Raw genomic sequence first — 20,474 nt, 5'->3', positions numbered from 1 at the left:
CCGAGAATAACTCAAAGCTAGTGATGCTCAATCATGAGAAAATGACTGTGGAAAACCTCGGCAGGGCCAAATGAGAAGGGGGAGAGTAAATTCGGCAACACTTGTTCTCACTGGATTTAAGCAGGAGGAGGAGGAGGCGGCATCCTTAGCATGGGAGTGGAGTGATTAATTTAAGTTATGGTACTATGATTATCTGACAGCAGTTATTTAGGTGTGGATGGAGGAGAGAGCTCATGACAGGCCGTGGAGTCTGCTTTAGCTTCACCCATGTTCCCAGTGATTCTGACTCTGGCATGATATCAACAAGTGAAGCCTCTGGTCTTAAAACCTTCATTATGGCACAGCTAAGAAGGACTGCGTGTCTGTATTTAACAGCTGCATGCTTTCCCAATCCTTTTGCAATGTTTCCTCCTTCCGATTTAACCTCTCAGCACACCCAACAGGGGACAAGAGCCCAGAATGCTTTCACCAAGTCTGTCACTGTTCCCAAACAACAGAGCAGACACCAAACTGCTGTCATACCTTTTGAGCTACCCGTCTAAATTAAAGACGGATGTCTCGGAGGCCGAGGCTGGAGCTGCTGCCGAGACCGGTCCAGCTATTCTGCTATAAAAAGGGTAAAAAGCGATGGGATGGAGGAAGGAATGAAAACAGGAAACGTGCAGGCTGTGAATGCAGGAGCCCTGTTAACGCTGAGGTGAGGCAGAGGAGGCACGGTCATTGTGGCTGACGCTGTAGGGGTGGAGGTGAAGGAGAGAAGGGGGGGGGGGGGGGGGGGGGGGGGTTGCAGGCACTCAGTCAGGCTTCCTGTCTTGGCACACCCTCCACTGCCCATTTCCTGCCTGCTGAAAAATGCCCAAATCCACAGCACCCCCGCCTTCAGCTAAAACCTTGCTCAGTCAAGCCAGACAGGGAGCAGCTGAGACCAAACACTTTGCTCTGTCTCCATTTCCTGCCAGATCCCCTCCAGGTGTCTTTGTGTGAATACACTCAGACCTTTAGGAACACGGATATTTAAAAATGGGCAGTCAGCGATCGCTAACAGATGACCTGAAATAACAATCTAAAAAGAACATGCCATCTCTCCCCACTTCACAGACCGTAATATTTAGACACAACTTATCAAGCACACACATCTGTTTGCAAACACCTGCATGCTTACATGTGAAGCGCACACACACTGTGAATAGCATTTTCTGCTCAGCTGATCAATAAAAGTCTGATATTCACTGAATATGTGTTTTGTCTCCAGCTCAGTATATAGAAAAATCCAAAATGATCTTTAATTCATATACTATCAAATGTTTAAAGAACAATATTTGTACTGTGTCTTATCTCTTTCTAAAAACCTTTGGAGTCTGCACATGGTGTCATACCTGGAGAATACAGTACTGTGCAAAAATGTTTAGCCAGGCCTCACCTCTTATTAAATTTGGCTTCAAGTATCCAGACTTTAATGTCTTTTTTTAAAGATTACAGTAAACCCAAAAGCAAAGTCGCCAGCTGGAAAACGAAACCATTGAGCTCAAAGATGTGAAGGGGAAGTGCAGATTTGGAGACAAGCCTTTCTGTGTTTGTTCTTATGAAACCTCCCTTTTACATATACACACATGACCTAATCCAACTGTTTAATCTAAAAACACAGATTACAGCAGTATGATATAGTGGTGTAAACATTTTTTTTGGACTATACCTCCGATGAGCATGGTTCCGGTGCACTCGGTATCTGACTTCAGGTTTCACACACTAAAAATATCCGCCTATTTCCTCGAAAATAAAACAACAGCCTTCATGGTTCAACGTGCACAAGTAAAAGTATACGTGGTAAAACTGAGAGCTCGCCTTACCGTGGTGCATTTCACACAAACAAGCAGCCTCCTCAGAGGTCACAACACCATGAAATAACAGTTTTTATTTATTCTTTTACAAATCCATTGAAAGAAAAAAAAAAATTGGATAATAACAGGAAAAGCGTTTTTGGCCCAAACATTTTTCCAAGAGCGACTCCACCCGGCTGAAAAGGTCACCGGTCTGAACAGAGCCCTCTGTGTTGCTTGTTTCAGGACCATGTTATGTGTCGCGTCTGACGTGCAAATCTGCTCCCGTGTGAGCCTCCTCGCATCTCTCAAAATTCAGGCTTGCACTGACGCAAAGAGGGCAGAGTGAGAGTTTTTTCTTATGTGCACGCAGGGAGCAAAAATTACAAACCCATGCATGCTACACAGGTGTCACTGCAGGCACTGAGGGAGCATTATCAACCCAGCGAGCTGAATCTGGAATGCAATGTACAATTTTATCATAGAGTGAAGGTGAAACCAGCCACCAGCCTAGTAACAATGGCTGCCAGTCATGTGCAGGCCCCTGAGGCTGTAACTGGGAGCTTGTTTTCCACCTAATGCACCGAGTATCTCCTGTCCCATTAATAACGGGGCAATGGGTGATGCAGATAAGCCCAGCGGGATGTTGCAGTCTCATAAGAGCCCACTAAAAAGCATGCAAACATACAGCTCCGGGATGTTTGGAGCGTGCGACCTAACAGCAATGGGTTCGTCGCTGAGGGTAGAGGTGGAGGGTGGCAGCTGGTTAAAGTCACACGTAGGTCGAAGGCCGGGCTCCACCACAATTAAACTCTCAGCCCTTCATCCCCGTGGCAGGCTTTTGAGCCCCTCCTCTCTTTGCAACTCTGCGTGAAAAAGCCTCACGGCCTCGCCTCAACTTCCTGAAGACGTATCAGTAAAAGCCACATCTGTGCACCTCAGCTCACCCCACCTCACAGCACAGCAATAACCGAATCTACACAGGCGTCACAATCATCTGCTTCCGTGGCTTCTTTTTCATTTTATCTAAAACAAACTGTTTCAGCTGATGCAACAATGGGGCAAACGTTCAGCTGCACGTTAGCACAAATTTCTAATCGGCCAATCAAATGCCATTAACTCAGTGCATGAAGGCATGTCGACATGTAGAGAAACTCAAGACGACATTCTGAAGTCCAAACTGAGCATCAAACTGAGAATGAAAGGTCATTTGATTGACTTTAAACGTAGTGTGGTTGTTAGCCAGAGTATTTCTGAAAGTGCTGATCTACTGGGATTTTCCTACACAACCATCTCTAGAGTCTGGGGAAAAAAAGAGGACGAAAATATCCAGAGAGAACAATTCTCTGGGTAAAAATGACTTGTTGATGTCAAATAAGAAAGCCCGGAGTACCTCGAGCTGATAGGAAGGCAACAGTAACTCTAGCAATACTTGTTAGAACCGAGGTATGCAGAAGAGCATCTCTGAATGCACAACATTCAGATGCAGCAGAAGAGCACACCAGGTGACACTGCTGTCAGCTAAAACAGGAAGCCGTGGTCCGGACTCACCGGAAATGGACAATAGAAGGTTGGGAAAATGTGGCTTGATCTGATGAGTCTCTATTGCTGCTGAGAGATTCTGACGATGGCGTAAACAACACAAAAGCATGGATCCATACTGCTTTGCATCAATTATTCCGGCTGCTGCTGGTGGTCTAATGATTTGGGGGATATTTTCAGAGCACCATGTCACCAAGCTCAGATCATCTCAAACTGGTTTCTTGTACATGACAGAGTTCACTGTACTGACATGAACTCGACAACCACCAGGTCTCAATCGAACAGTGCACCCTTGGGATGTGGTGGAACAAGAGATTCATATCATGAATGTACAGCCTACAAAGCCACAACAACTGAAGGAATGTTTCCTGCACCTTGTTTAATCTATATCATGACGAATTAAGGCAGTCCTGAAGGTAAAAAACAAATAAATAAAAGAGTCCGGTGAGTGTATATTTACATAAAGAAACTGTAGGTCTATAAGCATCCATTCTTTGCCGCTTATCCTTTTCAGGGTCGCGGAAGGGCTGGAGGGCTGTCATCATCTCTAAACAACACACCCTGCATACCTTCAGCCACATTCCTCAGTGTTTCATCTCTGCTGTGCATCACCAGATTACCTGTGGTGGAGCGGTGATGCACAGTCTGCAAGACCCACTGGACAGTGGCAGAAACAACATGTAGAAAAGCTTTGATTGGAATACTTTACACTTTCCCACTTTTTCTCGAGGTTCAGCTAAAATAACCTGTTAATTGCAACTGGAAGGTGATGCCCTAGGAGGCTTTCCATCGCTACACCTACCTACACCATGTCTACACGTGACTGACTTCACGTGGGCGGCTGAGGTTTTTTCTTTCCTCACAGCTGAGAGACTGATTTTCCTGTTCCACCTATGGACAGCCCGTCAGGATCCGGTGCATCGTTGCAGAACTTACACTCGCTGTGCTTTTCCTCCACAAACCTTTGAGTCTCCAACCTGGTTGGGGATTACTAGAGAGTAGGCTTTCTCATCAAACCACACACACACACTCTTACAATTCAGTACAAAAGGCTAAAAGTGCAACCCCTTCATCCACTGTGAAAGGCTTCTTGTGCACCTGCTTCAGCAGTCCAAGCTGCACCTCTTTTGCCTCATCCCCATCGCTCTGAGTCAAAGGAAGATGAACAGGCAAATGTGGAATAAACTCCACATCGATCGCCAGTTTGGAAACATCACTGCTTGTGAAGAAGTTGTACTTTAAATTCACCCTTAGAGCCCCCAGTCTCTTGATTCTGTGTTATAGAGCTTTAACTACACACTCAGACTGGCCTTGAGGTTTGTCAATAAGATCCTGTAATTGACATTCATGGCGCATTTAAACCATGCTTGCAGAACTTTTTCCTCTAACCTGCAGCATAAACAGAGCTCTGGTCAACACAGGAAACATTTCCAGGTCTCAGAAGAACACTATATTAAAGCCAAATGTGTGAATGGCTTCATTTACTTGCAATAGAAATGTAAAGCCTCCAGAGAGTAGGCTGCATTAACACAATCGTGTGCTTTCTGACTCTTGGTTTCATCATTTCCCCGACTAAATGCAGCTGTTCTTTCACTACAGCAGCTCGCAAAACCCTGGAATAAACCCACGGGAGACCTCCGAGCTTTCACAACAAAACCCAAACTTCCCACGGACGCATTTAGCTGCCATGTAAACAGCAGACAGAGCAAGTCCCTGCTTGCACCGAGCCCAACTTGCATGTATTCACCCTGCTGAGTGTAGTGTGTGCGCTCAGGACTTCTTGGACACCACCCCCACCTCCACAAAAACATGCAAACCCTGTCGCTTTCTCCTTTTTTCTCTTAATATCCGTCCTTAGCTCACATAAAGACAACCCGATCGGCTCTTCGGGACTTACGATTTTGCTCAGATCCATGATCGTCCTTCCAAGACGGCGAGCGGGGGATCCTCGGAGCTGCTGGCTCTCTCCTAACGCGCAGTAACGGGAAAGCGACTGAGCCTACAAATGCATTTGGGAGGAGGAGAAGGGGGGAGGAGGTGGCGAGGGCCGTTAGCTCAACATGTGTCCCGATTTGGTATTAAAATGCTGCTCTATTCTTCCTTTGCTTCCTTCCGCGTCCAGTCTGCTTTTCTCCGCGAGCTCTGCGCGATCTCTTATCGGCGAGGACTTTCAGCATCCGACCCGGCGAGGAGCTCAAGCTGTGTGGGAGGAAAAACCCAGAGGACTACCGCTACCGATAGGCGCTCATTTCACTTTAAAAGGGGCAAAAGAAAAGACAATCACCCCACTCGCATGAATCAGCCCTCGTAGGGGCAAACACTGAGGCAGGAGGCTACCTTTATTTTGCAAATAGCCCGCTCTCCTGTTAGACAATAGTAGCATGGAGCCTGCAGAGTGGGATGGCTCAAACACGGTGGGTTTCAAACTGGGGTCCGGGGAACCGCCGGGGGTCCTAACAGGGAGAGAAACAAAACGGGGTGGGGGGTGGTTGGGGTTTGCAACTTCCACTGCTGCTCCATTCACTAGTAGGAGTAACAGATGATCACCTGATCTAAACTGCAGCAGGAGCCAAAAGACCATCTACCCCTCCCCTATCTCCAAAAAAATAAAGAAATTTTAAAAAATTTAATCATCTTCCTCACCGTGAAAATCAGAAAAAGCAGGAAAGAGAAGAAGATGTGGGAACAACAACAGACACTTAGATCAAATGTAGCCAAAAGAACAAAAAGGCTGTGGTACAAAGAAAACTCAACAACTCAACTATACTGACAGTATACAGTAGGCCCCCTATATTTCCATACTTTATATGCACACACTGCCTTAAACCCTTATCTTGACTGACTACAGTTAAGCCTGGAAAAAAGCAACTTTCAAAAGGTGAAAAGTGGGGGAAAGGAGCTCAGCGTCCACCAGGAGATCACTCCTGGGCAACTGATGCCCCCATCTGGTGCCTCTGAGAGTCTTCAGTTATTCTGTGTTTGTGTCAGCCTGCAGGATTTGAGCTTCACAACAGCTTAAAGTTTCAGGCCCTTTTGACTCAGAAAATTCTGGGAGAGTCGTCTATAACAGACCCTCCATAAAGATACCATTTTAACATGACATAGCAGGTAAAATGCAGGTGTTACTAATCCCGTAAACTAAGCCTCTGTACTGAAATATGAGCTTCATTAATTCGATCAGCAAGTCCTAGATGCTTTTTGATAGGTTTGTAGCATAAACCTATTCGCTGGAACGTTAAGACAATATAATTACACTGCAAGCAAGACGCAAGTAGGCAAACTTCTTCATGGTACTCGTATACGGGAGAGAACCAGACAAACGCCGTTCCTTCGCTTGACCCCAGTAGCTCTCGTCCATCCTCCCGTACACTGTCCTTTTATTGAGGTTACATGAATATGCATAGGTTCATTAACATATGACATACTGTGTGTGTGTGTGTGTGTGTGTGTGTGTGTGTGTGTGTGTGTGTGTGTGTTACTGCTGATCAAAGGGTCATAAAAGCACACAAGCAAACATCCTTGGTTAGGAAGAGGGTAGACTAGACCCCCCCCCCGGTGAGGAAGTCCAGCAGTTCATCTAAACAGAAAAGCACTTAGACTAGAACAGATGTAACTACGTTAATCCTACCATAACAATTAAACAAGGTACAAACTTTCCCATGCTCCCAGTGTGGAATGCACACCAGGCCTCTGTAGCCTGTTAAAGATCACACAACTTATCACTACACAATTAATTATACACTTCTAAGCATCTATGGTTAAATATTTCTAAGCATAAATGACAATCAACAATACAACTCTATCACTTTTCTTCATACCTTTGTTGTAACGAGTGGTTATGAGAGTTACTGTTGCCGTCCTATCAGCTCAAAGCAGTGTGGTCATTCTCCTCTCACCTCCAACATCAACAAGTCAATTTTTACCCAGAGAACTGACCAGCCCAGCCTGTCTGGCACCAACAACTATGCCACATTCAAAGTCACTTAAATCACCGGGATGATGCTCGGTTTGCATTTCAGCAGGTCGTCTCGACCACGTCTGCATGCCTAAATGCATTGTGTTGCTGCCACGTGATTGGCTCATTATACAGTTTCATTAACGTGCTGTTGCACAGGTGCGCCTAATAAAGTGGCCAGTGAGCGTATATAAACAGCATATTGACTAACTTCAATTCACATTTTAGGGACCAAGTGTGGACTCAGCCGTACACACAGAAGTGTCATCCTGATGCCAATAACTAGACTGTATAAAGTCGCCAGTGTGTGCGAATCTGTGCAAATCTGCGCAAAACATCCAGGCAGAGTGACAAAGACTCATCCTCAATGAAAAAGAGACAGTACAACCGCCAACATCAACGAGGCAGTCTGGGATTACACAACAGAAGACTCGGAGACAGCCAGTGAGCCCACAGGATCCATTTTTAAAATCCAGGCCAGGCTTTCAATCACAGCTGACCAACCAGGGCCAGGCCAGCCACAATAATCAATATGTTACTCATTAGACTATCGGGTGTGCGCATTAAACCTCCAGGCTGCCCAGCAGTCAGTCTAAAAACAATGCAGGCTATTTTCCACCGAGTCTCCTCACTTCCTGGTACGGCGTGGGCCCATCGCCGAGCATTTCTCACATACAGCAGTCCCACTCTGTCTCTGTCTTCATTTTGACTCAGCAACACTCATCTCTGTTTTTGTCTAACCAGCTTTAAAAGGACACATCTCCGAGTTTCAGTCATTGTTTTAATTTAGCCGTATGAAGCATGTAAAAGTGCTCAAGGTGTTTCAGCAGTTAAATCAGATGTGGGCTAGGATTGCTGAGTAAGTGCAGTTCAATACGGGCTGGCTGGGTTGTGCTGTCAGCATACATCATGTGCCATCTTTTTTCCTGTTCCAGTAAACCTCTCACAGTCCACTTGAACCGTGATGTCATACTGCACCTTCCTGACTAAAGGTTAAGGACCAAGAAGAGCAATGGCTCACCTAACCTGCTGATTATTTGTGTTAAACTTCCTACTCAGCAGCCATATGACATATTAGAAAACGTGTGTCATATCTCTTTAAGCAGGTGTGGCTTGGAAAAGGTCGTTGTACCATGTCAAAACACAGTCAGGGGTTAAAGTCCTCCAAATGTCTCTTGTTTGAACTCAAGTGTTATGACACGACACTTTTCCTGGAATATCTTTGTTTCTCGCAGTGGAAAAAAAAAAGACATTAAAACACAGGAGTTTGTGGTGTGTTATCATGTCAATACGCTAACATAAGGTGTTATTGACACAGCAGGATGATTTTTAAAAACAGACTGGAGCCACTTCTTCATCATGTCTATATGTTGTACATCAGTAACCTGGGATACTGAAGCAGATGTTAGCAAATCGAATCAGAGGGGTTTACCACGGAGCGAGATTATTGGGTTAGCGAGCTACGTTGAGCTTAAACACAGAGTTTTCAGTTTCGCCGTGGCAACACATGCTTGAAGAAGTGAGGAGCAGGTGGAGGAAATGATTCCTTCATTTACAGCTCGGTTTTAAGAGCTGGAACGCATTTTATACGTGCAACTTGTTAAGCTCAGCAAACTGTGCACCACATCGTCACCGGAGCGTGCATGCATTCAGCTGGTGATACAGAAAGTGCATAAATGTTCTTATACTGCCAGGTCTCTGCTATACACCTGTTCAATCAATACACTTTATTTGACTCTGATCTGCCGAGAAATCAAAGAGATTTCCACGGCTCCTTTATTTTGCTTCGGGGCAGTAACCTTTCATGTTTCAAAGCACAGAGCTTCGATGAGCAGCCACCACACTAGAAATAAACATCAGCACCGAGAGCGCACTTAGCAATAAAATAAATACATTAACTCGAGTTTAAATGCTTATTTTTACCGCTCTGAGTGTTAAATCCTGAGATTATTACCCCCCTCGTATTATTTGAAACTGTGTGACATTTGACTGCTATAGTTATAGTATAGTTGATGTTCTTTAAAGATTTTATCTCCATCATCATCTGATAACGTCTCTGACTGGAGCAGGCAGCGCTCACAGGGACTCTTTCGTGTAGAGGAAGAGTCATATGATGCGTGAAATGCCCCTTGTTAAGTGAGCGCTCACCGAGAATGACGCAGAAAGTCGGGCTTAACAGAGAAAGTTGATAAACACTGTCATCTTCCACCCGGGGTTTTAGGTTGGGTCAAGCCAGCTAATGCCGAGAAAGCCCAGCTTTGATGAGCTTACTTCAAACTAGCAGGGAATTTTCAGGCCCAGACATTTATGTGTAGAGGAGACCTTTGTTATTGTGTCAGCAGTAAAAAAAAAAAAAGCTTTCATTTTCATGCTGACATTTGGTATTCGTGTTGGCATGGTGACCATCAGGGCAGGACCTCTGGACTTATTATTATTATCCTGAAATGAGAATATTGTATTATTTGAAATGAAGAAAACCTGACAATGACATAGCTTGTCACATGGAGTAAATGGAGTTGTACTCTTATAGTGCTTTTCTGCTCTGTTTGAGCACTCAAAGCGCTTTCTTACTACAAGCCTCATTCACCCACTCATACAACCATTCTTTTTCTTTTAAGCTAACTCTGATGAATGCATCAGGTTCAGTATCTTGGCCAAGGATCCTTCGCCGTGCAGACTAAGACTAGAAGAGCCAGGGATCGAACCTCCTGATTGGCAGACCTCCTTGCTCTACCTCCCACGCTGCAGCCGACGAATCAAATACAGGCGGCTGAAGCAGCCCAATTCACCCTTCCACCGGTGACGTAGCTTCCAGTCTGACTTTTGACCTCTGCTGCGACTGAAACAAACAAGCACCCCGTCTCCACCTTTCACTGTACCGTGCTCGTAAAACTCAGCAGGGAATTCCAAAACAACCTGTAATTCAGAGTCATTGTTATTGCCACCAGAAACTCCGCAGTGCACTTTGTTCCACTAACTAACCCGTCACTCACGTCCCGCTCCATTATTCCACGCAGCCAGCGCAATGAGGCCACAAACCACCACCCGCCGTTTCTGCTCCCTCAGCGCCTTTAATGGTCTCGCTTTCGTGCTCGTCTGCGTGTATCCCGCATGCATGCGGATATCCCTCGACAACTTCCTGCGCATTCTGAATCGCAGGATGTCAAAGAAGATGACGAGGACTCGAGACAATGAGCGGCGGAGGGGAGCAGAAGGAGGCAAAGACAAAAGATGAGGGAGAAAGAGAGGCAGGAAGACGGCGTGATTAAAAAAACCCCGCCTGTCTACAAAGACCCCTGCTGATTCCTGCTTGTGCCCAAAGGCCGCGATCTTGCTCCTTGCCTGAATTCCAAAGCTGCCGTGACACCAAACGGAATTAAAAGATCGCGCAGGCCTGGGGGACAGGCCTTCTGCACTAAGAGCAGGTTATTTACTTCCTACGAATCAGCCCAAGGATTAATCAGACTCTAGTTAAACATCCAGCTTCTACTACTCCTCCAAAACACCAGGAACAGGACTGCAAACTCAACCAAAACAACCTTAATGCTGGCAGTTCAGTTTGATAGAAAATAAAGAGAACATTAACAGTCAAACAGTCAAAGCACTTTTATATCCAGATACAGGAGTGCCCTCAGTATGGACAATTAAAGGGGAAGGATGAGGCAGACAGACAGTCTGATTTTAAGGCCTTCATTATGTAACATGCGTACAATGTGGTGTCACTCTGTGGCTCACTCTGCATATCCCAACCGAGGAGCTGGTGCCCCAGAAATGTTCCTCAAGCACTAATTATGGTTCCTATTGGTCCATAGATTACTACCTACGCCAGCTTTCAAATGAAAAACCTCTCCTGTCCTCTGGGAGCTCAGGGACCGGGAGCTGGCATCTTGGACATTTCGGAGCCTGAAGATAAAAGATGATAAAAACTCCCGCTGGTGTTCATTGTGTTATTTACTCCTTTGTTTTCACTAAAGCTTTGAGGCTACGATTCAACCCAAACCAAAACACAGAATGACGTTTCAGACGAACTCCCCCGGAGATTTAATCCGCCTAAACTCTAAATGAAAGACTCGGTCGCTGTTATGAGACTAAACATGTCATTAAAAGTGCTGAGTGCTATCAGGTTGCCCTGGTTCGTGCTTTTTATAACCCCGAGTGGACATGACAGAGGGGATTTTGCACACAACAGAAAGGATCGGGCAGGAAGTTCTCAGGATGAGCGTGGTTAGAAAACCACAGAAGACATTTTTTAATTTACGCTTAATTTACGCCTTGAACTTGTCTCAACTAACAGCAGATGATTCTGGAGTCATTTTTAAGTTGTTGTTGTTTAACTCAGTGGGTCTAAGCCAGGGTGGGCAGAGTAGGCGGGGTACTTCTCCAGTACAAAGGGGTTATATGGTTGGATAAACTCAACTAATCGAGGGAATAAAAAAACCCCAAAAGTTATCATTTAATTAAAGAGCTGAGTGGACAAAAGGTTGAAAGTCAGTTAAAAGTAATGTGTAAGATGTATAAAATGGACAGTTTTTGTCTTGTATACTGTATTTCCATGTATGTTTGCAGGTGTTTTAGTAAATCCCTGCACCTATTTCAAATTTTCCTGGCAAAACATAAACAAACGAGAGGTACACCGAGAGCTCTGCACACTGCTCTATATTACGGATGTTGAAATCGGTCTTCAAGGGAAAAAAATAGCATGTCAGCTGAACTAAGTGCATGAAAGGCTAAAACAGTATGTCGTGAGGGTAAATCAGATAAAGAAGCGTTGGGAATAATCTGGGAATGCCTGGATTCATTCATCTGCAAAAAAGCATTGAGGCTATGATTAGGGGTTATTATACCGAGTCATTTTTGACACTAAATAGTCCAAACAAACTTGAACATATCACTGATAACCAGCAAAACAAGACATTTAACAGAAATAATAAGATTCTGTTCCAAACAGTAGAAACAAATAACATAAAAAAAGTTTTACATCTAAGGTGAGCTTGTTAATGTGAACGGACGGATGAAAAAAAAGGGGAAAAAAGGAAAAAGCTGGTGAAAGAAACAAATATCTAAAAGCAGGCAGGCTGTTGGGATTTCTATAGAGGTGAAAGCCAGCCACCCAGCAGATTTAGGCAGCTTTAGAGCACAACAGATCAGATGAGATTATCTCTCGTTGATCCCTGTAAAGCAGACAGCACATTCATTGATTCCTGCACCTCCTGCCGCAGCTCTGGATCCTCAGTCAGAACCCCCCCCCCAACAAAAACCCCCAAAACAAAACAAAAACAACAACCACGAGGAACAAAAAGCAAACATAAGCATTTCCTCTCATACGGGTGACAAATCCCAATGAGTATTATCTTAAAAATTACACCTTTACGAGGCGGAAACTGACTCCATTAGTACGAAAACAGTAGTATGATCTGCCGACAACACATCAAACTTGGGCTTGTTAAAGCTTGCCTGAATATTTTCACCCTCCTTTAATGGGAGATACACTAGAGCAAGACAAAAACACCTTTCTGCTCAGACACATTTACTTCCCCCTCCAGTTTCCTCGGAAGCTGGAGCAACTATGTGCCTGCATTACGTTGCCATGCTGGCACCTTCCGCAGGGTGTGATCTCAGGAGCCTGACAGTGACCCAGTGACCAGGATTGGCTCGAGATGCACAAAGCTACGCATGCGTCTTTCCCCAACTTTAATCCATACTGCTGCTGCGACGGGCTGGCGGAGAGGGGGCCAGACTGGATGAGACCATCTAGAGGCAGCGAGGCCAAATACCTACTGTGCACATTTAGGCTGTGTGGACTGCACTGTCCGATTTTAGCAGCAGGAGTGGATTGGGAAAAGCATGTTGCAGCACTACCACGCTGCCTTGATTCATCTGACCTACTTTCCCCCACCGCTTTCCCTCCTCTGCGCCTGGTCCGGGGCAAGGGGAGGGGAGACCACCAAGCAGGAAGCAGCAGGCTCCACAGCACATACATACACACACACACACACACACACACACACACACACATATATATATATATATATATGAGTAAAGATACACAACATTCATTATTCATCAGCAGCCATGAAAACTAAACACAAGGAAGGAAGACAGGCAGTTACCTTGGTTTTACAATTTCACCCATTTTCATCGTCATTTTTTATTAGTCCTTTATTTATCCAGGTAAAAAATCTCATTGAGATTAAAAATCTCATTTCCAAGAGAGACCTGGCATCATCCCTGGTCCTGCCTTAAATGCAGGGCTTCGGAGGCACTTTACATACATGATACAGCTCCACTGAGCCCCCCTCCTGTGTGCTTTTTTATGCAATAGTTATCTGAATTCAAAAGGCCACTGACCCACATCTCCACAGCTCTTTTGTTGTACAGTGGGCTCGTTTTGTGTCTGCTGATCTCAGACAGACGTGTGGGAAGGTGACAACAATGTGGATCCAAAAAAAAAAAAAAAAAAGCAAAGCAAACACGGGATAGGCCTGATCGACTCAGCTGTCACACGGTGACTCGTTTAAAATGAAGGAAAATTTTGGCTCCCGTGTCATTTCTTTCTCTCGCGTCAGACGGAGAGAAATAGTGACACAGTGCTGTGCATAGTTTAAGTTGACATGACTTTTTAAAAACCTCCCACCAGCGCCATAAAGAGGCTCTCAGCCCGGGACCTCCATCCCACACTCTCGGCAGAATAACGTTATTATATGACTGTGACCTCCTGTGCTCCGTACCTGCACTCTTTCAAAGTTTTCCCTCTCCAGCTCCAGGCTGTTGGCTCCTCCGGTCCGTCGGATCACTTTGGGGATAGCGTTGGGGACTTGCTGCATGGAGTTTTTTACTCGATCCATTGTCGTCTGAGGCAGATGAAGAACAAACAGCAGCGGGGGGGGGGGGGGGGGGGGAACAGAAAGAGAGGCTTTTAGCTTATAACCGTTCTCTAGGCTACAGTGAAGTAGACTCCGAACTGCGCTAACTATGGCGGGCAGCCGTCCATGCTGCGCTGCTGGACTCGTCGCCCCCGTTCACAGAAGCATTTGGCCTCTGCGTCCACCACCAACACCACCCCAGTCAATGACAGGAGCAGCCTGAGCGGCACCAACGTAAAGCTCGCGCACGAGCTCACCGCGAAGGGCTCACTTCCGCTTTCACTTTTTCAAACTAAAGTTCCCAAATTCCGACAGTTAGCGAGGACGTAAATCTCACATGTGGAGAGCGGAGATAGACTCAGCTGTTACTTATATTTTAACTTACAGCTTATATTGTGAATATACACTCACTGGCCACTTTATTAGGTACACCTTGCTTTATTTCTTGTTTGCAAAGATTCAACAAGGTGCATGAAACATCCCTTAGAGATTTTCCTCCATTCTAACATGACAGCATCACGCAGCAGATCAGTGATGAGAATGTCCTTGTGCACCACATTCCAAAGGTGTTCTATTAGATTGAGATGTGGTGACTGTGGAGGCAATTTGAATACAGCGAATTCATTCAAGAAACCAGTTTGAGATGATTTAAGCTTTGTGAAGTTGTGCTCAGTTGGGACTAAGGGGTCAGAAATGTGCCAAGATAATATCCCCCACATCATTACACCACCAGCAGTCTGATCAGTTAATACAAGGCCGGATGGATCCATGCTTTCATGTTGTTTATGCTGAACTCTGATCCAACAACTCATCACACGAGGCAACATTTCTCTCTGGTGAGTCTGAGTCACAGTTTCCTCTTTTTTGTGACACCCAGTGTGGTCTTCTTCTGTACCTGAATGTTGTGCATTCAGACACGCTCTTCTGCATGGTACCTTGGTTGTAAACAAGTGTTGTTACTTTTGCCTTCCTATTAGCTGGAAACAGTGTTGCAATCCTCCTCTGAGCTTTCTTTTTCATACCATTCTCTGTGAACTCTAGAGATGGTCGTGTAAGAAAATCCCAATAGCTCAACATCTCGTTAAATTCTCAGACCAACAACAACATCATATTCAAAGTCACTTAAATCAGCATTCTTCTTCCCTCTGATGGTCAGTTTGAACATCAGCAGACCACCTTGATCAAGTCTACATGCGTAAGTGCGCTGAGATGCTGCCATGCGATTGGCTGATTAAGTAAATGTTAACAAGCAGCTGAACAGGTGTACCCAATGAAATGGCCAAAGATCAAAATATTTTAGTTTTACTTTTAAAAGCAGATATTTCTTCAACCAGTTACTTGTCATGTTTTTGCTTTAAAAAAAATTAAATATGAACCAAAGTTAAATATTATATTTTGCATTTTAAGCCAGGAGTACGTGCCCCCTCTGGATGGCAACAATTCTGAGTAAACTGATGGACGTCCATGTGTGGAATTGTGTGTAAATAAAAGCACAAAATTCACCTGACTCATAGTGTTTGTCATCAACGGTGATGTGCAAACCTCACAATCTCTGAAAAATGAAAAGCCTTTAATCACAAAGTCGTGGCAGGAAGTTGCTGCCATTGTAGGTACCATGACAACTTTCAGCTGCATGCTGGGCTGTTATTTGGATATTTTCTCTAGTAAAGGCCTTGGGACTCCTCCCTGTGTTGTCAGCCACTGGCTGAAGCTCTAGCAGTCCCCGCCCACGCCATCAGTTAATATGTTGACATTTTTCTTTTTCTGTGGCCTTCCCCACATTCAGCTGTCTTATCGTGTCCTGTCAAACAGATATAGAAACACTAAAAGAAAATATTCAATGTGATGATTCTGGAAACATACGCCACAGAAATGTTTAGTCTGAGACTAAGATACAGATTTTTCATCGCTGAGATTATTTTTTCTAGGCAGCATCCAGTTTATTGTAACTCTCTCAGTCACTGATCTGATGTTAACTGAAAAAAGGGCTTTAATCTATTTATGTTCATTCTTACTAAAAAGATGATAGTGTTAACAAACTTGCATAAATAAATAAAATATTCACATTACTTGACAATATTGTCACAATGTTTCTAGTTTCATTCTTGGCAGAGTGAAAACAAGTTGCTTAAAGAGAAGCTGGCCCTGCTTCTGCTCCTTTACTATCTGCAGATGACAAGCAAAGCAAACAAAGGATAATTTCCTGTCAGTGATTCCTTCCTATCTCAGCAATAAATCAACACACTGACAACCTTTGCTCTGTGTCCCCTGAGGGCCGGGAGGAGCAGGTCTGCTAATGCCTGACTCAAAGCTGCCCTCTGTTGATTACATGTGGGAACAAGTACATACAAAAATCAATACAAAAGCAAAGAAAAGAGCTTTATGCACTATAAACGTAATTATTTACTGCAGTGGATCCAAGATGTTCTGAGAGGATTTTATTTGCTTTGTTTTTAATTTGTATTGTTAACACAGTTTGTACAAATCTAATGAGCTTAAAAGTCAATATGTGAACTTTAAACTCTCTTAGACAAGCTTTCTTATAATTTCTCTAAGTGGTTTTCCGGAATAGTTCTCCAGGCTTCTTGAAGGACATTCAAAGCTCTTATTTGGATGTTGGCTGACTTTTGTTCCATCCTCTCTAACAATGATCCCACACTCCTTCAGTAACGTTGAGATCCGGGCTCTGGGGAGGCCAATCCATGACTCATAGCATTCCGCGGTGTGATTTTCTATACAGGCATGCTTTTTCTTTGTTGGCTGTGTGTTTGGGCTCATTGTCATGCTGAAATAGGTAGCCTTTGCCAATCAGATGTTTTCCAGGTGCTACATATGGTGGATCAAAATCAGACAATGGTTTTGATACTTCTCCCTGTTTCCCCTCATAGCAACCACCCTTCCACTGAGACCATGTCTGATGAGGCTCCAGCGAACATTAGATCCTAGGTGGTGGCTTCCACTTCTCCAGTTTCCTCCATTTTTTTTAAGTGCACAGTTTGGACCTAATAGCTGATTCCCAACGAGCTTGAAAGATCTTCGGAAAGCTTGGAGAGCTATTCCTAAAGACCACTGGTAAAAATTGACAAGAAAGTCTGGCTGCTTGGAAGCAAAATATAAAGAAATAAGGGGTGGTTCAAGACTTTTGCACAGCAGTGTAGTTTTGAGTAGAGCTGCTAACAACTCGCTTTAAATGTGACAGGGGCTCTGCACAGGGGGACAACCCCACAACATGTTGGGTTTATTTTTCATTTTTTTAGGAGAATGCCTTTTTTAATGTGAAAACAAAATCCCCACGTCTCATTTTACAGCCTTCAAAGCTGTCATTAAGTACAGCATTTGAATAAACTGTACATTAAATAGAAACCCCCACTATAGTCAGAAGGGATGGATAATGGACAAAAAAGACGAATAAAATCAAACGTGCCCAGCCTGTCTTTACAGTACATTATATATATATATATATATAGTGTGAACATAAGGTGTCAGAATGAAGCTGACAAAAAAGGGAGAAAAAAAATGTGACGAATGAATCTCGCGAGATTACCAGTGTAACGGAGGACTGGGGCTTGGTCTTGAAGTTTTCAGATGCATCTGTAGATGAATCATAACAGCATCAAGATGTCGGGACGATCGGGCCGCGCTGAGACGCGAAGTCGGGCTAAAGACGACATCAAAAAGGTGCTAGCGGCCATCGAGAAAGTGCGCAAATGGTACGTAAGCGATCCGCGGGGGGACAATATGGAGGGAAAGGTATTAGTAGACCGAAGCCCGATATCTGCTGCGTCGCACAACAAACTTCAGTCGGAAAAGTTAGATGATTGACGGAGACGCCGACCAACCCGTGCCCCAGTTTGACAGAGGGGGCGGGGCTAGCTGAGTTTTTCCGCCGAGAGCTGTCAATATGGCTTCAGCCTGACATGCGGAGCGCGGCTAATTCCGGCTCGCTGTCCCGTTAGTCTAATTACAGTGTAATTCATAAACACCCGCGGACGTTTCCCCGGGGGTTTTAACCCTCTCCTGCACTGTGAGCGATGCCTGTTAGTGGGCACATTGTGATATTTGTGCAGCTGTCCATTGTGTGCTGTTGCAGAGAGATAACGTGAGCGTGTATGCTGCATGTCATGTTAGAGACTGAGGCTGTAGACCAGGTGAAAGCGGAAGGTGTTTGCTGAGCTCCTGTCTCAATGTAATCAAACTAATCACATCCCCAGGGAGAAGAAATGGGTGACAGTTGGTGACACGTCTTTACGTATATTCAAGTGGGTGCCAGTGACGGAAACAAAGCAGGTGTGGGCCTTTTGTCATGTGTAGCTTATTTTTTTAATAACCTTATTTTGCTCACATTTCTTGAAACTGACAAATTGCACTTCCATTGTCAGATATATCGCACCAAATCCACCGGTGGAGAAGTTAGAGGCTTGAAAGATGTGGTCCTGGAAAACACCAACTCTCTACTGGATTTTACTGGTATGTTTGAAGGCTTTTAAAAATAATTTTTAAAAGGTTTGCTGACTTGTTTTGTACTTAATGCTGTCTAAATTAAAACAACAATCTAAAAGAAATTAGTAACAGTACTGCTCTAAAGGTGGTCATACCAAATATTCAGTTGCAGTTTCATGTATGTTTGCACGTCACAGTAATTCACTGGACCTATTGCTCATTTCATGAAGAGATGAGAGGTTGCTCGAGACTAATGCACAGTAATATATATTTCAAAAATGCTGTAAAAGCTGTAACCTCATGTTCCGTGCCTTTCCCTTCCTCTCTGCGCCAGATGAAAACAGCAACCAGAGCTTCCTGTCGGACGTTTACCAGCCTAAAATGGATAACAGCAGCAGCACCTCCAGCTCGCAGCAGGTCAGCCCTCCTCATGCCTCCAGCCTGCGAGCTGAAGACTCCCAGCCTCCAATGCTCGGCCAGGAGAGCGTGGATGGTATGTGGATAACATGCACTGCATCACATTTGTTGTGACGGTGCGAAAGCTTCGATAATCAGTATATAATCTCGCTGCCTCCTTGATGATGCAGAGCCAGTTCACTCAGGACAGGAGGGCACAGATGAGCCACCCACTCTCATCAAGGAGGACCTTCTATCATCAGGAACTGTCAGACGGAGCACCCCAGACACCCAGGTTCACTGCGTTAAAAATGAGCTCAAAGAAGACCAAAAAGCATGTTCCTTTGTTAAATCATTCCTAAAATTATTGCAGTCTAATTAAATGTGTTTCTTTTCATTGAACAGGAGGAACTGGATGAATCAGGAGCACCTCCCTTAAAGAAGATTTGCACAGGAGAGAACGCTGTTCTGAGATAGCTTATTTATGATCGTTTTGTCAAAATACACACAAAACACGTCCTCAGTTGTTGTGAGATTAGCAAAGCTTTGACAATTATTCTGGATCTCTTCATATATTTACGCAAATATTGCTTATTTTAAATTCAGCTTTTAAGAAAATGTGTATTAACTGCAAAATCTTCTATTTTCCCCCTACTTTAATTAATATTTGAAGTCATGCTGTGTTTCGTTTTTCATCTTGAAAAGGACGGGGGGAGCATTTTGAACTGTATTTCGCAGGCTTTGTGTATTTTCATGCAGTTGCCGTAACTGTCTGATTTTCCTGGTAGCCGCAGCTGAAATTATGCATGTTTCCATATGCTGTTGCTTTATTCTGAAGGTTTATTGGCGATTTTGAAAAGGTGTTATTTGTGAAGCTTTATGCAAATTGCTGTTTTTAGATGTGCCATTGTGTATTAAATACAGTGCCCTCCTTTAAAAAAAGAAGAAGCTTCTTTTGGCTTATCACATGCAAGAATATGATTTTTATTATATATATATATATATATATATATATATATATATATATATATATATATATATATATATATATTTGCCCATGTTTATAACTGAACACATTTGTTTATAACTGAACACATTTTGTAAATCATAATAAATGCGACTGTTCATTTTAACTCACTGAAGTATGGTTTGGAGATGGTGGCTCTAACAAAATACATTTTAACAAAAGGTGGCAGAGCAGAAGATGCTCAGATTGTCGCTGGGGGTGAACAGCGTGGACAGGCTGAGCATTTAGAAAGTTAGAAAGTCAAAACTGAGACAGTTTGGAAATGCAGAGAAGACAGTAAATAAACTGAATAATGTATGTTTAACATGGAGCAGCCAGGCAGGAGGAAAAGAGGAAGAGCACAGAGTAAGTTTTGTGTAATTAAGGAGGGCATACAGAGGGGCTGGCTTCACAGAGCAGTATGCTAGAAACCGGGGGAGATGGTTAACTGTGGC

General features: G+C 44.1%; 2 protein-coding genes across 3 annotated transcripts in view; one reads left to right on the top strand and one right to left on the bottom strand.

Moving 5' to 3' along the window:
- The window catches only part of hip1 (huntingtin interacting protein 1), a 52,044-nt gene extending 37,619 nt beyond the window's left edge, over positions 1-14,425 (bottom strand). Inside the window, exon 1 of one of the 2 annotated variants that reach the window (XM_082502049.1) lies at positions 14,043-14,425. In XM_082502049.1, coding sequence (XP_082358175.1) covers positions 14,043-14,159 — 117 coding nt within the window. In that variant the 5' untranslated portion in view covers positions 14,160-14,425. Of the gene's footprint in view, positions 1-5,256; positions 5,755-14,042 lie in introns of those variants that run through there. The other variant, XM_082502050.1, reaches the window with a different exon arrangement.
- Positions 14,426-17,707: 3,282 nt separating this feature from the next.
- bcl7bb (BAF chromatin remodeling complex subunit BCL7B b) lies at positions 17,708-19,995 on the top strand. The gene is made up of 6 exons (XM_082502048.1): positions 17,708-17,887; positions 18,389-18,464; positions 18,557-18,644; positions 18,952-19,110; positions 19,205-19,308; positions 19,419-19,995. Exons 1-6 carry the CDS (start codon positions 17,775-17,777, stop codon positions 19,488-19,490), a joined length of 612 nt encoding a protein of 203 aa, XP_082358174.1. The 5' UTR covers positions 17,708-17,774; the 3' UTR covers positions 19,491-19,995.
- The last annotated feature ends 479 nt before the right edge of the window (positions 19,996-20,474 follow it).

Source organism: Aulonocara stuartgranti, assembly GCF_965226115.1.
Source record: "Aulonocara stuartgranti genome assembly, chromosome: 14".
Taxonomy (NCBI): Eukaryota; Metazoa; Chordata; class Actinopteri; order Cichliformes; family Cichlidae; genus Aulonocara; species Aulonocara stuartgranti.
This window is presented reverse-complemented; position numbering and strand designations above follow the sequence as displayed.

Coding starts and splice junctions, on each gene's coding strand:
- bcl7bb (XM_082502048.1), top strand. CDS start 17,775: ATGAATCATAACAGCATCAAGATGTCGGGACGATCGGGCCGCGCTGAG. Junction 17,888..18,388: donor ATCGAGAAAGTGCGCAAATG/GTACGTAAGCGA, acceptor TCACATCCCCAG/GGAGAAGAAATGGGTGACAG. Junction 18,645..18,951: donor CTCTCTACTGGATTTTACTG/GTATGTTTGAAG, acceptor TCTCTGCGCCAG/ATGAAAACAGCAACCAGAGC.